The sequence below is a fragment of the Perca fluviatilis genome, chromosome 17, assembly GCF_010015445.1.
Source record: "Perca fluviatilis chromosome 17, GENO_Pfluv_1.0, whole genome shotgun sequence".
Classification (NCBI taxonomy): Eukaryota; Metazoa; Chordata; class Actinopteri; order Perciformes; family Percidae; genus Perca; species Perca fluviatilis.
In genome coordinates, this window is record NC_053128.1 from 2002097 (window position 1) to 2018845 (window position 16749).

At 42.1% G+C, this 16749-nt stretch overlaps 1 protein-coding gene across 1 annotated transcript in view; it reads right to left on the bottom strand.

Annotated features, from left to right (window-relative positions):
- The window catches only part of tln1 (talin 1), a 124204-nt gene that overhangs the window by 53194 nt on the left and 54261 nt on the right, over positions 1-16749 (bottom strand). Inside the window, exons 17-27 of the mRNA XM_039780446.1 lie at positions 13173-13369; positions 11836-12130; positions 10771-10937; positions 9219-9347; positions 8138-8251; positions 7513-7626; positions 6680-6814; positions 4042-4170; positions 3130-3232; positions 1023-1231; positions 747-866 (exon numbers count right to left, since the gene is read on the bottom strand). Coding sequence (XP_039636380.1) covers positions 747-866; positions 1023-1231; positions 3130-3232; positions 4042-4170; positions 6680-6814; positions 7513-7626; positions 8138-8251; positions 9219-9347; positions 10771-10937; positions 11836-12130; positions 13173-13369 — 1712 coding nt within the window. The remainder of the gene's footprint in view (positions 1-746; positions 867-1022; positions 1232-3129; positions 3233-4041; positions 4171-6679; positions 6815-7512; positions 7627-8137; positions 8252-9218; positions 9348-10770; positions 10938-11835; positions 12131-13172; positions 13370-16749) is intronic.

Genomic DNA, 16749 nt, shown 5'->3' on the forward strand with positions numbered 1-16749 from the left:
ATTTGCACGACAAGTGTAAACCTGCAGCTACTTGCAACGTGCCGGTCTGCGGCGTTCTGAAAGCTGCCAGTTCACACCAATGAGACAAGATGGTGTATCATCTCCATAGCAACGACTCTTTGTACTTCCGTCCTAACTTCCGACTTCCAGGCTTTTTGTAGCTAAATATATAATTTATTGCATCTAAATATGTTAATGATAGTGAGATGCTTGCTGTTGAAACAGCTGATGTCACTTTCAGCCTCTGGCGACTCGACCAGCTGAGTCACAGCCACGCCATCAGCTGTTTGAGTCCAGCTGAGACGGGCCGGTTCAGAAAGCTGAAACTTTCCTCTGCGACGTCTCGTCCCAAATCTTTGGTCTGAACTGGGCTTAAGAAACAACATGGCAGACAGCAGCATTGGGCGTCGTTTTGATTTGAACAATTCAGATTCTTCCTTTTGATTCCGGTTCTTATCAGAGTTGAAACAGGTCGCATGATTTTTTTCACAGATAAGAAGAACATTTTATTTTGATTCAAAAGTGATTGACAGTTTTACCTGGCTTTTTCAACATAAAATAAAGCTTTTTAACGCTTTGACTCTTGTTTTAAGAGTCAAGGTCTCTGTTGAAATGTTTAAAAAGCAGGCGTTTCGTTTAGCCACATTGTTGATTGTGTTACTATGTATCTTATGCTTTTGTGTTTTACTATGATTTGTTGTGCTTTTTATGATTTGGTTTATGAGACCGGGTCATTGATCACTCACAGAATCACCCAGGAGAGTCTTGCTGGCTTCGCCCACAGTGCGGATGGCGTTGTCCACATCCCTCTGGCCAGGAAGGCAGTTCACACATCTGTTCAGGGCCTGAGATACGGCCTTAGCCACCTAGACACACACACATTGGAAATTTAATTACCTGAGTCAAACACGTTTATATGTCTCTGTAAGTCATGGAGTGATTCTCTCTCTCTCTCTCTCTCTCTCTCTCTCTCTCTCTCTCTCTCTCTCTCTCTCGAGTTGTAGCCTCAGTCTGTGTCTGACCTGGGCCAGCCGTTGCTGACTCTCTGCATCTCCTGGCTTGGCGATGGCCCTCTTGGTCTCTTCGATCAGGTTGGCCGACTTATCCATGATGTCACCGGCAGTGTCGAGCACTGCGTTACGCGCTGCCTGGTCGCCTGTGGTGGCAGCCACTCCTCTGGCGGCTGAGGCCAAGGACTTTAAAGCCTGGGCCACGTCTCTGGCTGCCATGCCTGGATCCAACAGGAGAGAGGAGAGCAACTTCAGTGTAGGTGTGAGCCGCTATAAGATTCTGACGGTATGATAACCTTCAGCAAAAATATCAAGGTTTCCCGGTATTGCAATTACAGCTTTAAAAATGTATTATTTTGAAATATCTGGGTAAAAAAAACTAGCAGTCCTGATCTGGCGAGCTCCAGTTTTCTACTCACAGATCAGTCTGGCATCTTTCGTTCGCCAAACGACCGACCAGCGTTGGTTTTGAGGCGGGTTTAGGTGTGACGCAACGAGAAGCGACTGTTCAGTCTTAACAACATGGCAGCTTCTACGGATGAGATGAGCGCAGCCATCGCGCAAGTTTTATCCGAATTAGAAAGTATTCCTTCATTGAAAGAAGAGCAAAAAACGGCACTGGAGGCTTTTCTCGGAGGAAAAGATGTTTTTGCTCTTCTCCCGACTGGTTTCGGCAAGAGTTTGATCTGATTGGTTGATTTGGCAGACAGATGGTTTATCCAATCAGCTAACCAGGATTTTCGCCCCTTCCCAAAAGTTCTCCAACGGAAAGTTCCCAGATGGATATGCCGAGCAAATGCGAAGCGATCCATCTGGTGGAGTCAGGTTAAAAAAAAAAAATAGAACCAATGTATTTTATTTTTAAACACACTGAACACTGGTAGGGAGAGGGATTTCTAAACTACACTTTCTGTCGTTGACAACCCCTAAAAAACTGCTCATATCACAGGAACGGTAGGACGCAAAACAAGCTGCAATGTAACGTTGATTGGGCAATGGTCTTAAGACAGAAAAAGACTGAGATAAGAAATGGCATTATAAAATAAAATGGTCATTTGGAAAAATAGCACTATGAACTATAAACTGCTGCAATGAAAGAAAGAAAAAAGAGCTGCAATTAACTTTTTTTTTCATTGTACAAACAAGCAGAGAGAGAAATAACCTTTGATGAGCTGAGTTTTAAAAATGTATTTGAATATTTCAAATAATGGTGATTTGACTCGGACTCTTCTTTGGTGACTCGGACTTGGACTCAAACACTGAGGGCTCGAGACTTGACTCCGTCTCGACAGTTGGTGACTCGTCTATAACACTGTTCATAGTTATATTGTGTATTTTGTTTTTCTCTTTTCGGTTCTTTGTGTAATCCATTTAACAGGTGCTAAACATGTATTTGATTGTTTTTATTACAAAAAAACTAAACTTCTATTTTAACTTCTAACATTTTCAATTCAATTTTATTTATAGTGTCAAATCATGACACAACCTATCCCAGGACACTTTACAGATAGAGTAGGTCTAGACCACACTCTGTAACTACTCTAGAAACATTTAGGTGGCAGTAGTTTGTATGCCACTTTCATATATAATAATATTTGCGGTATTTGTGCTGCAAAACATGATGAAATGTGAACATCTCTAAATGGGATGGCCAAAGTAAAAGAATGACGTTTGATTTTCTGTGGTTCTGTTAAACCTAGTCTCGCAATGCCAGACCTTCCTCCACAGCGCTGCGGAGGAGGGTCTGGTTAGTCTACACAGCATTCCTGGATGGGAGAACAACGTGCTCTGGTTTATTGGCATTTCTTTAAACCAATCACAATCGTCTTAGGAGGCGCTAAGCACCGGACGCATTAATGGTGCATCTGCAAAATAGTCTCAGGAAGGAACTTGTTTTGGTGGAACATCAAAAGTAGTTTTAGTCGTGCAACAGAAAACTCAGATAGGACAGATAGTCTAGCCAGCTGTCTGGATTTACCCTGCAGAGATCTGAGGAGCAGTTAACCATAGTCCTCACAAATCCACCAGAGGTTAGAACGCCAATACAAAGTAAGCGGAAGGTTACGGACATCTGGCGGAATTTCCGGCAGCAACAGATATAGACAACGTTAACACCCACCTGTGTAGTTCTCGTTGCCCTGGGTGGCCTCACTCAGCAGCTGGGCGATGGCCGAGCTCACAGCCTTGGTGCTGGTCACCAGATCCTGGGAGCATTTCTCAGGCTGAACAACACAGCAGGGAGACATGGGAAGAATTTATAATAGAGCTGGGGGATATGGAGAAAATCAAATATCACGATATTTTTGACCAAATGCATCAATGTCGATATTGTAGGGTCGACTATTGGTGCTTTCACAAAATATTAAAACAATGGAAGTATAGATAAATAATATCCAATAACGTGGATATAATGACTAAGTGGGTAAAGGCAAATAATAGAACAGCTAGTAAGTCTGGTAAGTTCAGAAAATTACATCACTTTACTGTAATGCAGCCTTTAAAACCAGGAAAAGACAAAAGTTGTGGCATATCACACCATCACACTATCCAAAATTTAGCCTTGTATATTGATGTCGATATAATATTCATATATTGCCCAGCCGTAATTCATACTGTTCATACTAGGGCAGCACGATTTGAGGAAAATATGTAATTGCGATATTATTGGAGATTGCGATATGATACACGATATTGGAGGGAATGACAATTCTTGTACCATTATCCTCATTTTCATTGAAAAATATTAAAATTTAAATGATTATAGTGTGATTTTTGCGAGGATCTGTGCCAAACACAGATGTACACAGATGTATTCTGTAGTCTGTAGGATAGGATTTGTAGGCCGGGACGTCTCTGCAGCACCACAACACTTCATTCAGAATGGGTTGACACATTCTTTGTCTATGACAATAGATTTGGATATTGCAATAGTCCAAATTGCGATTTCAAATAATTGTGCAGCCCTAGTGTACGTCTAGTTCATGGCGTGGCACAACTTGGTGAGGAATAAAGACGTGTTTGTGTGTCTCACCGTCTCTCCTGGCAGAGGTTTGAGTTTGCCCTCGTCAGCTGAAGCCTTGGCTTCCTGGATGTCCTTCTCCAGACCTCTCACCATTGACAGAGCGTTGTCTATCTCCAACGGGCCACACGCTTCCTGAGCCTACACACACACACACACAAAAAAAAAAAACACACACACACACACACACACACACACACACACACACACACACACACACACACACACACACACACACACACACACACACACACACACACACACACACACACACACACACACACAGGCTTATCTGAGTGCTGTGTCTGTCTATGCAACAAGCTTGAACAAGGTTAAACAATAACAATAACATTGACAATACATGCACACTGTAGTAGTAGAGGCTGTGGAGAACAAAGATGGAAGAACGGACCAGCTGATTGGAGGAATTAACTATTCGCATGCTATCCAAGTCTCTAACAGTGTGCGTTGCGTGCATGCGCACAAAGTCTCTGAGGCGGTATACTATACTGGGCAAAACACGTCACTTGATCAACACTGAGGTAGCCACTATTTTATAATATTGAATGGTTTATCTGTACATCCATAACTGTACAACAGCTTGGGCTAGTATCAGTGGTGAAGTAAATATTTAAATCCCTTACTTTAGTAAAAGTACCAATACCACACTGTAAAAATACTCTGTTACAGTAAAAGTTCTGCAGTGAAAATGTTACTTAAGTAAAAATCTGTAAGTATCATCAGGAAAATGTTAAAGTATTAAAAGTAAAGTAAAATCCTCCCATTGTGTAAAGAGTAAAGGATCCAACCAGCTGTGTGTTTAATGGTCTCATCATCTCAGCGTGACTTGTAGCCGTTATATTGTCGGCTAGTTTACTTTAGAATCAAACATCAGATTTTAGAAACTACATGTGTTCTGTGTGCAGGAATCTGAATGTGTAAAGTAACTAGTAACTAAAGCTGGAACAGATGAATGTAGTGGAGTAACTAAAGTAACTAGTAACTAAAGCTGTAGTGGAGTAACTAAAGTAACTAGTAACTAAAGCTGTAACATAGAATGTAGTGGAGTAACTAAAGTAACTAGTAACTAAAGCTGTAACAGATGAATGTAGTGGAGTAACTAAAGTAACTAGTAACTAAAGCTGTAACAGATGAATGTAGTGGAGTAAAAAGTCCAATATTTCTCTCTGAAATGTTGCTGAGTAGAAGTAGAAAGTGGCATGGAAAGAAACGACTTAAGTAAAGTACAAGTACCTCAACATTTGGACTTAATTACAGTACTTGAGTAAATGTACTTAATTATATTCCACCACTGGCTAGTACTCATCAGACCAAACTGAAGCCCATAAACAGCAGGGGTTGAAGCATAGACTGTATTAAGTGAAGCCAAACATCTGTCGCCCCCTGGTGGCAAATACATTTTCCCCAAAGATGGTGTTAGTCATTCAAGGGAGTTCTGATCACGCTGATGTTTGGTCAAGTGTTCATTTTTCTGATAAGTTTGGCTTTTATTAGTGATGCTTCAAAGATTGGAATGAAACATCATGATTGACAGCTGTGATTGACTCGTGATTGGTCGGGTGGGTGTATGGGCAGGACTCCACCACCCGATCACTACTGCACAAAACTCTGACTCTGGCTCCAAAACTACATGATGGCAGCTCTAAGGCATATCACAAGAATGTATGCTCTTAGTCTGTTAATGATAGCGTTTGTGTATACTCACAAGGAAATTAGTGTGTGTGGGAGTGTGTGCGTGTGTGCATGTGTGTGCGTGCGTGCGCTGTGTTAAGACTATGACTGATTCATTATACTTCATGTAACAGTTAAGTGTTTATGAGAAGCATTGTTGTGAAGTACTATGCTAAACTACGTCTCTGTTTTTTACAATGTCTAAAATTATTAATACATGCATAAAATGCAATTTTGATTATTACATTGCTGTAAATATTTCCTGTAATATGTTGCCTGGAGAACGCCCATTTTCAAGCCCCCGAAAGGGTTTTTGGCAAAACACATTCACTTCAAATTGTACATTATGTACACATATGTGTAAATAAAGAAATCAAACAAGTACAAACTACACACATGTTGCAGTAGAATAGAGATTAAAGTGATGGTTCGGAGTAATTCACCCTAGGGTCCTTTGCACCATGACCTCGAGCCAAACACCCCCCCAGAAGCTTTTTTCACCTGGGTCTAACATTGGGAGAGTTAGCGTAGAGTAGCGTTATCAGCTGAATAGCTTAGCGCAGGGGCTAATGGACCCACGTTTGTATAGTAACCCCACTAATAATGCCCGAAATGATACCAAACGTCTACAAGTAGTACAAATAGGTTATGCTCTCATAAAACGATGGATTGGAAAGTTTGTAAGTACACCATGGGTACAAACGTGGGTCCATTAGCCCCTGCGCTAAGCTATTCAACTGATAACGCTACTCTAGCTAACTCTCCCAATGTTAGACCCAGGTGAAAAAAGCTTCTGGGTGCGTGTTTGGCTCGAGGTCATGGTGCAAAGGACCCTAGGGTGAATTACTCCGAACCATCACTTTAAGTTATATATAGCTCTCCCTGTGTGAATCTTAAAAGCATGTTAGTGAGTCCCCATCATAAAGACAAAACAATGAAGAATGCAGATGTGTGGTACCTTCTGGGAGGTGGCACGGAGCTCAGCCAGGGCACTGGCCAGGTTCTTAGCACATTGGCTGAGCTGCATAGCTGAGGCCTGGTCCCCGATGGTGGGAACGGTGGCTTTGGAGGCCGTTACCATTTTAGCACCAGGCTGGGGGAGGAGAGGAAGAGACAAACTGTTAGCCTTGGGTCAAGATTAAGGTAGTCTCGCATGGCCAGACCTCTGGCTAGTCCACACACAGCATCCCAGGATGGGAGAACAACGTGACCAACACAAAGAAAGAGGAAGGGGACGGACATCCGGCCAAAAAGAGCAACAAAGCAATCCCAGAAGTGGATCGTTGTGAATATAGACTACAAATAAGGGGAAATAGAATAAATGCTATCCAACTAAACGCCGTGCGCTTAGATCGTTAAAATAGGGCCCTTGGAGTCTGAGAAAAACTCATTTCTAGAAAACGACGTAGTATTGTCACGTATAGATCTTTAGTGCGCTTGCATAACTGCAGTGTGAAACCAAAAACTTACCAGATCAACTGTATACAATGTAACAAAAACATGAACCTAAGTGTTAGGTAATCCATGACAGTACAGCGGATCGGCATATTATTTCAGTGTTGTCTTGTGTACCAGAACAGATCACACAACCTAAATAACCACAAACAAATTACAAGGCCTAAAAGACACCATCTGTTTGTGGCTATACGTATCACTGCTGTACCACCATTACGGTATTGCACTATTCTGTCAATGCACGCTCTGTTAGAAGTCTGTTGCCCTGTTACTGTACTACTATGTGTTTCTTTTGTTCACTGATTGAACGCAGCGAGTGGTGTGTGTGACAGTCACCTGCAGGAAGTTCTGGCTGGCACTGATGAGAGCCAGCTGAGCGCTAGGGCTGTCAGGCTGGGACTGGCTGCCTCGGACCCCCTGAACCAGCTGAGGGATCTGCTCTGCCACCACCTGATCACACACACAGAGACACACACACAGAGACACACACACAGAGACACACACACAGAGACACACACACACACTCACACACACCACAACAACAACATTAAATAGTTGACTAAATAACCAATATCTATTAATCTAGTTTAACTATAGTGTAAGTAGTGTAACTGGAAAGAGATTGCATGTATTTCTGATACAGCTATATTTTAGAGGGGGAAAACCATAACCAAAAGGGAGAGGTTTGCGTATGTATCTATTTTATGCAAGTCAGAATGCCATTCAATCAATTTATTGTAATCCTGTGTAGAAGATATAAGTCAAATCACCGACTGTTTGACCCTTAATACTGGATGCCTTTTATCATTTCTCTTGAACTTTAAAAGGATACAAACCATAGATGTCAAAAGGATAATACACAGAGAGTGAGAGAACAGACAAAAAGTGAAAAGATAATAAAAAAGAGATGATATTCTGAAAACAAAGCCACTGTCTGTGTGAGATGAAGCGGCAGGTTTACCTTGCAGCTCTGGACCAGCTGCTGCTGGGCCGCCTGGTTCCTGCTGGATGAGGCCGCGTGCTGGGCAGCGGCGATGGTCTGAGTGGCGGCGGCTGCGGCCTGTTTGGCTGCATTCTGACAGGAAACCGGAAACACACATGTGCCAACTTAAAAACACTGCTTGTATTAGCAGGGGTTTTTCCTGCATTAAGACATTTTTGGTGCCAACCCCCAAAAAAGAATGACATGATAACATGCAGTTTTCTACTGGGATTTTCTTTCACAGTGTCACAGCCTTTTGCGATGTGTTTAATGCACCAGTTGATATCGCGATGACGATAATAAAAAAAACAAAAAGCGACATAGTGCAGACCTAGCTTCTATATGAAAATACATATCATTAAGTAGCTGGTACTTTATTAGCAGCTAATATCAGCTGGTTAGCAGTTTAAATTACCCTTTGAATTACAAATTTAGGAAATGGTTTTAAAGACTCCCGTCTTCAGTAGAAAACATTGGCCTTGGGGCTGAGAGCCACACACAGAGTAGACAAGTCAGAAGGTATTGAAACGCACTGACATCTTGTGTTGGTTTGGCTCGGCACATTGGATAAGAATACAGAATTATTGTTTATTTCTGTGTATCTGTGTCAGTGTCCCATCCGGCAACGGCAGATGGCTGCCAACCAAGAGCCTGGGTCTGTCTGAGGTTTCTGCCTGTTTTTCCTCGCCACTGCCGCACCAAATGCTTGCTCTTGGGGGGAATCGTTGGCTCTTTGTAAATTATAGAGTGTGGTCTAGACCTACTCTATCTGTAAAGCGTCCTGAGATAACTCCTGCTATGATACACTTTAAATAAAATTGAATTGAACAAGACTTCCGATGATGGTTGGATGTAGAATGGTTGTACTCGCCACTATCAATGAACAGCTAAAAGTTGTTTTGTTTGTTAGACAATTCTACCTGATGAGGATCTGTAACGCTAGCTTCCATTAGTCAATCCAATCATTCTGTACAGGCAACACAAACACAATCAAGGATTGTAAATGGCACTCAGATTTGGGCAGTTCTTTGCTCGGCGTCCTCCTTTTTTTTTTTTTTACCTCCAGCTTGTTGACCAGCCGTTTCTTGATAGCATTCTGGGCGGCGGCGTTGGTGGCCATGCGGAGACCTTCAGCAGCCTCTCGCAACTTCTGCTGCTGCTCCTCACTGTCAGGGTTTGCTGCTGCGCCCTGGGGTTGGAAAGGCACACATGGAACAACATTACACATTAAGCCAGGGCTGTCAAACTCAACCTCACTAAGGGCCACACTGGGAAATGAGAATCACATCAAGGGCCGGACATGTAGAGTTTATTGAGATGCTTTTATTTCCCCCGAAAAAGTCAAATCTCTTTGACTGTATTATTGCATGTCTCGTATAGTCTTCTCACTTACAGTTTGGTCGATGTGGAGTCCTAAAAAAGCCAGAAAAAAAGTTCCTCAACCATCATACAGTAGAAAAACAGCGCCCAAAATATCAGAAAAGTGACAAAAACGTTGGAAAAAGCATAGGAGGTGAATGATCAAAATCTGCAAGGGGCTGGATTTGGCCCGTGGGCCTTGAGTTTGACACGTGTGCTTTAAATCTGACAGGCTAATGGAAAGAAGTCTGTTTGATTGTTTCTACCTATCTTACTGTCAGCTCTCCTGTCTTAGGCCTCATGCACACTGGCTGCGTGGCGTGAGCGTGTCAGCCGTGTGGCGTGTCCGTTTTTTTTGGGCTCCCATGTTAACAGGTTAGAGCTTGCACGCTGCCTGCGTGACACCCATGTCTCAGGCGCGGCTCGAGCCTCGCCGAAAACGCGTGCATGCTAGAAATAGGACCAATGCCTATTTTTCGCGAAAAGCATTTCCAGGCAAAATAGAATGTCATTTTGACACAAATACATTTAATAAATGACATTTTGATGATTGAAAGTCTCTAGGTTTTGACATAAATGCAGATATAAAGGTTTAATTTAAAAAAATAATAAATAATTATCGATTTTGAAATATTGCACCTGTCAATACAGAACGAAATATTCTGGAGCCTACTTTGCCATCAATACTGCAGACGTTGTCTTTGCTGTAATCGGATCAGTATATATTTGTTTAACATTTCATTCATTCAATTTATTCACAAGAAGAGTGTCTTGGACCTCTCTTTTTTTCCCTTTAGAACTCTAGTTCACTTGGAAGTGAAACGTGACCCCCGTTTTCAGGCGGACCATAGTTCTATTCTTTGTTCTGCACCAGAGTTCAGATGAGCTTTCAAACCGGCCCAAACCAACCGGAATACCAGTCCAAGCGCTCCAGGGTTGTTTTTAAACGGACCAAACGAGGCAGGTGTGAAAGCCACCTTAGCAGATCATAATCACCCTCGGCTGCGGGCATTTCAGTTGCTCCCGTCTGGCTGTAGGGACAGCCTTCCCAATGTAGGAGTAACCGCTTAAAAAGCTGACTTGGTGCTGCTGCTATACGTGCTCTCAGTGATCTCAGTGATGAATCCTTACTGTATTGTTGTTGTTTTGTAATAATTGTATGTGTTCGCTGCTGGCTGTATCTGGGATAATAAAGACTCCCTTGACCTTGTTTTAAGCGCAGGCGTAAAGGAAAGACAAAGGCGAAGGCAGACCTTAGCGGCCTCCACCATCTTAGCGGTGGCATCAGCCAGCAGCTTGGCGGCTGACAGCAGCTTGCGGGAGTTCTCCAGGTCCGACTCGCCCTCGGCGTCCATCTTGATGGCATTGACCAGATCAGACGTGGCCTGAGCGAGGATACGGGCCTGTCGAACCATCTCACCTGGTGGGTTAAGCCAGAGGGAAGGGAAGAGAACTGGGCGTTTAAAAGGGAAATCTAATCAAAAATATACGATACGTTTGACCAAATACATCGATGTCGATGTTGCTGAGATATTGCATGGTTGACTATTTTCACAAAATATTAACACAATAACATTTTGGATATATAATAACCAGTAATGTGGATATAATGGTTAGGTGGATAAAGACAAATAACAGAACAACTAGAACAGTCTGGTCAGTTCAGAGAATGACATCACTTTACTGTAATGCAGCCTTTCAAACCAGGAAAAGACACTTGTGTCATATCACGATATCCAAAATTTAAGACGATATCTATCCTCATATATCAATATAATGCCCAGCCCTATTAAGAAGCCTTTATTGTCATTATATCACAATGAATACAACGATATTGTGAGTGCCCCCTTCCCAGCGGTGCCTAAAAGAAATTGTATACATAAAAACAACCTTCATTCAACAGCCAAAATTCATCATAAAACAAGGGATAGGGAGGTTGTGATAATAATAAATATAAATACGTTGCACAGTTTCAATATTTTCTAATATTTTCGGCCAAGATCGCCAGCGGTCCTGCTGGTTTCTTAGGATTAAAAGAACGATCTCTGGATTTCATGAATCGATATTGATATCATTCAAATAAAGATCGAATTGAGTCGGAAAATAATTTTTTTATACCCAGCTCTAATACAAAGTTGGTGTTTAGCTTGATTTAGACTTTGAAGAGCATCAAGATCCCAAACTAAAACGGGGTCAGAAGTTTTTTATAGTTCTATAGTTACTATTTAATAAACACGATATAGGGAATAGTGAATGGGTGAAGGAGGGAACGGTTGTGAACCCAGCCCTGCAGTGATGACCTGAGCTCCGTCACCTACCAGCGTCTCCCATGGAGCTGAAGATGTTCTCGGTGACGTCCAGGATCCGGTCGGTGGCTTCTCCGTGGCGTCCGATGGGATGGCCTCCGCTGGCGTACTGTTTGATGTGTTGGAGCAGCTCATTGAGGGCGTGGGTGACCCCGGTAGCGGCCACGCCCACCTGCTTCAGGAGGCCCTCGTCGTTGGTGGCCCCCTGCGACGCCTCCACACAGCCTTCCACTGATTTGGCGACCAGCTTTCCCGCCTCGATCAGCTGCTCCTGGCACACCGGGGAGCTGATGGTCGGAGCCACCACCTTGATGAGGGTTAGAAGAGGATGGAAGAAAGAAACGTTTTTTTATTGTATGATACAATTTTTGTATGCTGTATATGTATAGCTATTTTATTTATCGTGTAAAAATATGATATTGCAACGCAGGGGCAGAACTTTATAATCATTATGCTTCTGTCTGCTCCTTCTCAAACTCATCCTTTTTTGTTCTTTGATGAAATCAGATTGATTTGTATAGGATTGTGTTTTATTTGATTTTTGTGATGTATGTTGATTGTTCGAGATAATTAAAAAACTAAACTAAAGATTTTAGGCAGCATTCAGTGTTCTCCTCAGCTTTCAGAAGGTAATTGTCCAACTCTGAGTTGATATACCTCAGGTAGCTAGGGGCTGGGGCCATATGCTTTTGTCCTGATTCAATTCTGACACGTGTGCCGAATCAATTTGTATCGTGATTTTCTTTGTTTGCGATTCTAGAAGTATTGGGATATGATAGCATTGAGTATTGCGATTTTCTTTTCCTTCTTTAACATAAACAACATTTGAATCATACACTTCTAGAGACAATATATCATGAGACATTTCTAAAAAACTGATTGGTTTAAAAAAAGAATGCACATGTCATCTGTAAAGAACATAAGCATTTTCTTTTTTCTTGTTCTGCTGGAAACAGATATGATGTAATCTCCGTCGGCAGTACCGTAGAAACAAAATATTTAGGTGAATCATTGGTAAAAAAAAAAAAAATAAAATAAAAAAATAAGTTGAATAATACACTTCTAGAGACAATATATCATGAGACATTTCTAAAAACTGATAGTTTTCTAAGAAGACTGACATCACATGTCAGCTGACATTTATTAACTTTGTAAAGAACAACATAAGATTGATGTTCTGTAGTCTCTGTCAGCGGTACAGTATGAACAGAACATATTTAGGTGAATTATTGGCAACAAAAATTATATTTTTTTCCGATTCTGCTGAAAAGAATCAAAATGGTCACCAAATTAAATCACGATACATTTGATTATTACCCCCCCACACCCCTATCAGGTGGAGTACTCACCCTGGTGCAGGCCACCAGCTGAGATGTAGACAGAGCACACTGCGTGGCTGCAGCGATGACCCGGTTCTGCTGGGCTGAGTCCTCCGTCTTCTGGGCCACGTTCTTGGCTTTAAGCACCAAGGCTGCTGCGGCGTTGGCCACAGCCTTCGCCAGCTGCATCAGCATGTCCTGCCCACAGCAAACGCACACAATCAGCCCTCACTGCTCATGGGTGAAGGAGGAACAGTTAGTAGGGATAGTGTTGGAACAATTTGAGTTCTTGGAATTACATAGATTATTAATGAAATTATCCAGAATAAATCATAGAAATCGGAAATTAATCATGAATCTAGTGCAGTGTTTCTCAACGGGGGTAGTTTCACTGCCCTGCCATATCACTAGTGATATGGCAGGGCAGCAAACTACTTCTGTCCTGTGGATGGCTGATTCAATCTACCTAGATTAGGCTTCATCTCTTCAATGCTGCCTCCAGTGAAAGTTCTACATTGGCGTTGTTCCATAAGAATCTCATCAACATTCTGGTATACTGGGCATAAACAGGAGGCAGCATGTGTACTTCGCCTGTTGCTGGTAGTTGCCATGGTAACGTTAGTAGCTTAGTCTCAGAGAATGAGACGCATTAGCATGAGCGCTTCGCTATTGAGTCTGTTACCTTATTTGACAGAAATCTGCATATTTTTCTGTTATTTCTGACAATTTGAAAAACAAAAAAAGCATATTAAGCTTGAGTAAATGAAACCCAGACTAAGAAAAATGGTTAAAAAAATAATATTAATATTTAAATAAATCACTGAGAGACTCAGCCTGACTCCGGAGATAAAACTGAGATTTGCTAGCCTAGAAATCTAGACGCACCCTAGCGGCAGCAAATGTAATTTGTAATAATGTCTTGCAAGCTGGAAAAACCAAACTCTAGTCAGGCCAATCACATCGTGTATCGAGTCGGTGGGCGGGGCTTAACATAATGACGGCAGAGTTGCGACGGTTCCGCGTGAATTCCCTGCTACTTGAAAACAAAGAAGATGGCTGCTGCTGCTGGTGAACAGCGGTCTTTGGAATCGGCTTTGGCCGCGACTCTGGAAGACTTGGAGTTCAATGGTGAGTTCCCAAACCCAACATCTGGATGTGGGTCTGGCTATATGATTAATATGATTAGCGCTCATATTCAAGTTTATGTTCTGCTTGTTCAACGGTTGTTTGGTAAATTGTTCATAACACAGAGAGGATTTGAATTGCCAATTTAATTCCGTATTCTTATCATTTTGGTGCTGCTGATTTTCCTAAAAACTCTTTAGGGGGTGCCGAAAATTCCTCCATGCAGGAAAAGCCCTGCCAGAGTTGGACATCAATTTCCTCTTTTTGGTTCCTGTAGTGTTTCCTTGCCAAGCAGCAGAGAAGAGATAGTAACAGCCGGCAGTCATTTTCTAAACTGTAGACTGTGGCTTTAAAAGATTGACTTGACCGACAAACACTGCTACAGCCTCATACCAGTCTCATCTTAACTTTAGGATGCATTTTTACACACAGATACTTCTGATCTCCTACAATATACAGTAGTCATGTCACTATGGAGACGGGTTGATTACAGAACAAGTTATCCATTAACTTGAGAATCATATATTGAATATATCCTCCACATAAAGATTTAAAAACTACAGTCGGTGAGCTGTGCAATTGATTAATGATATGACCCATTACAATGACAGTTGAGGATTGTAAATGCTGTGATATTAGTTATTCTGTAGGAATGATTGAGGAGTAAAGGAAAATTAATGATACCATAACAGTGGTGGAAGTGCATTTACTCAAGTACAGCACTTAAATCCAAATGTTGAGGTACTTGTACTTTACTTGAGTCTTTTCTTTTCATGTCACTTTCTACTTCTACTCCGCTACATTTCAGAGAGAAATATTGGACTTTTTACTCCACTACATTTATCTGTTACAGCTTTAGTCAGCTGTCCTATAAAAATCAAGGCCAAAAATGCCCCAAAAAATTATCTTTAAAAATAAATAATATTTATAATACGGCCTACAAGTCCAGCTGAAATGATTAGACCATTAAACTCCAAGGGCCCTATTTTAACGATGTGCACGGCATGTAGCGCCTGGTGCAGGTGTGTTTAGGGCGTGTCCAAATCAATAGTTTGACGGCGGAAAAAGGGTCCGTGCGCCGGGCGCATGGTACTAAAGGGTTGTACTTAGTGTCTTCATTAATCAGAGGTGTGTTTTGGGCGTAACATGCAATCAACCAATCAGAAGGTCATCTCCCATTCCCTTTAAAAGCCAGGCGCGTTTGGACCTTGGAGCATTGCTATTATGATGGAGGATTTGCTGAACAGGAAGTAGAGATTTTCAGGAGAAGAAACTGATCTGCCTGTGCGTGAAGTGGAAGCGCGCGAGCCGATCATATCATAATACTTTCACATTGAAATATTTTAATTATTAATCTTCTGCATGTGTGTGCAGCTGCGCGTCCCTGTGTGTGTAACAAGCATAGTGTCCGTCCCTGTGTGTGTAACAAGCATAGTGTGTGCGCGCTGTGCACGAGCCTAGGAGCATTTTACTAATGCTCTGTTAAAGTAACAATGAAATGCTGCGTTATTGACTTTAGACCAGGTTTTTGTTGGTCAATGGTGCGATCACTTCCCGCTGCCTCAAGATAGCAATATGCCCAGAATGCACCTGAACACACCTCCCTGTAAGACCAGCACACCCAGAATGCACCTGAACACACCTCCTTGTAAGACCAGCACGCCCATGGGCCACAGATGGGCGCAGGTGCATTTGTTATTTAAACGACGCGGGCGCTGGACGGGAAACTGACAACTGGGTCGGTCTTAAACTAGCACTTGGGTCAGGCTTTGTGCTGCGCTGCGCCGGGTGCTAGATAGGACCCTGAGTTGATTGACACATCTGTTTTGATCATGTGAGGATTTTTCTGCATTCAGTACTTTTACTTTTAATATTTTAAGTACATTTTTCTGATGATACTTTTACTTAAGTAACATTTTCAATGCAGGACATTTACTTGTAACGGTGTGGTATTAGTACTTTTACTGAAGCAAGGGATCTGAATACCTCTTCCACCACTGGTCCCTACTGTATAAACTCTCTCTTGAATCATCTCATAGGTTGGATTGAATTATCATTGACAGATTGAATTATGATACTTACCTTTCTTTGACTAAAGCCCCATTCACACATGCACTGCAACCCTGAAATGATCTAGACATTACCCGACGGAGTTGTACTGCAAAGTGTCTTGCAAAGTGGAGAATGTTGCGTGTGGACATTGGACTGGAAGCTGTAGAATTAATTACTGTTGTATTGGTGTCATGTAATCCCGCTTGGGATGGGCCACTTAGGGGCATTATTAGTCATGTAAAAACGCAAATGTCCGAATGGGTTGGACCAGACATTAAAACAGGCTTCACTCTGCCAGCTCCTGAGTCCAAAGTTGCTGTAATCTCCCACTGGACCCAAAGTGTGAGAATTCACAGGGAGCGAGTGAGTGCGTTGATGACTTTCATGCAGCTTAGGGCTGTGTAATTAATCAAAATTTAAATCGCGATTA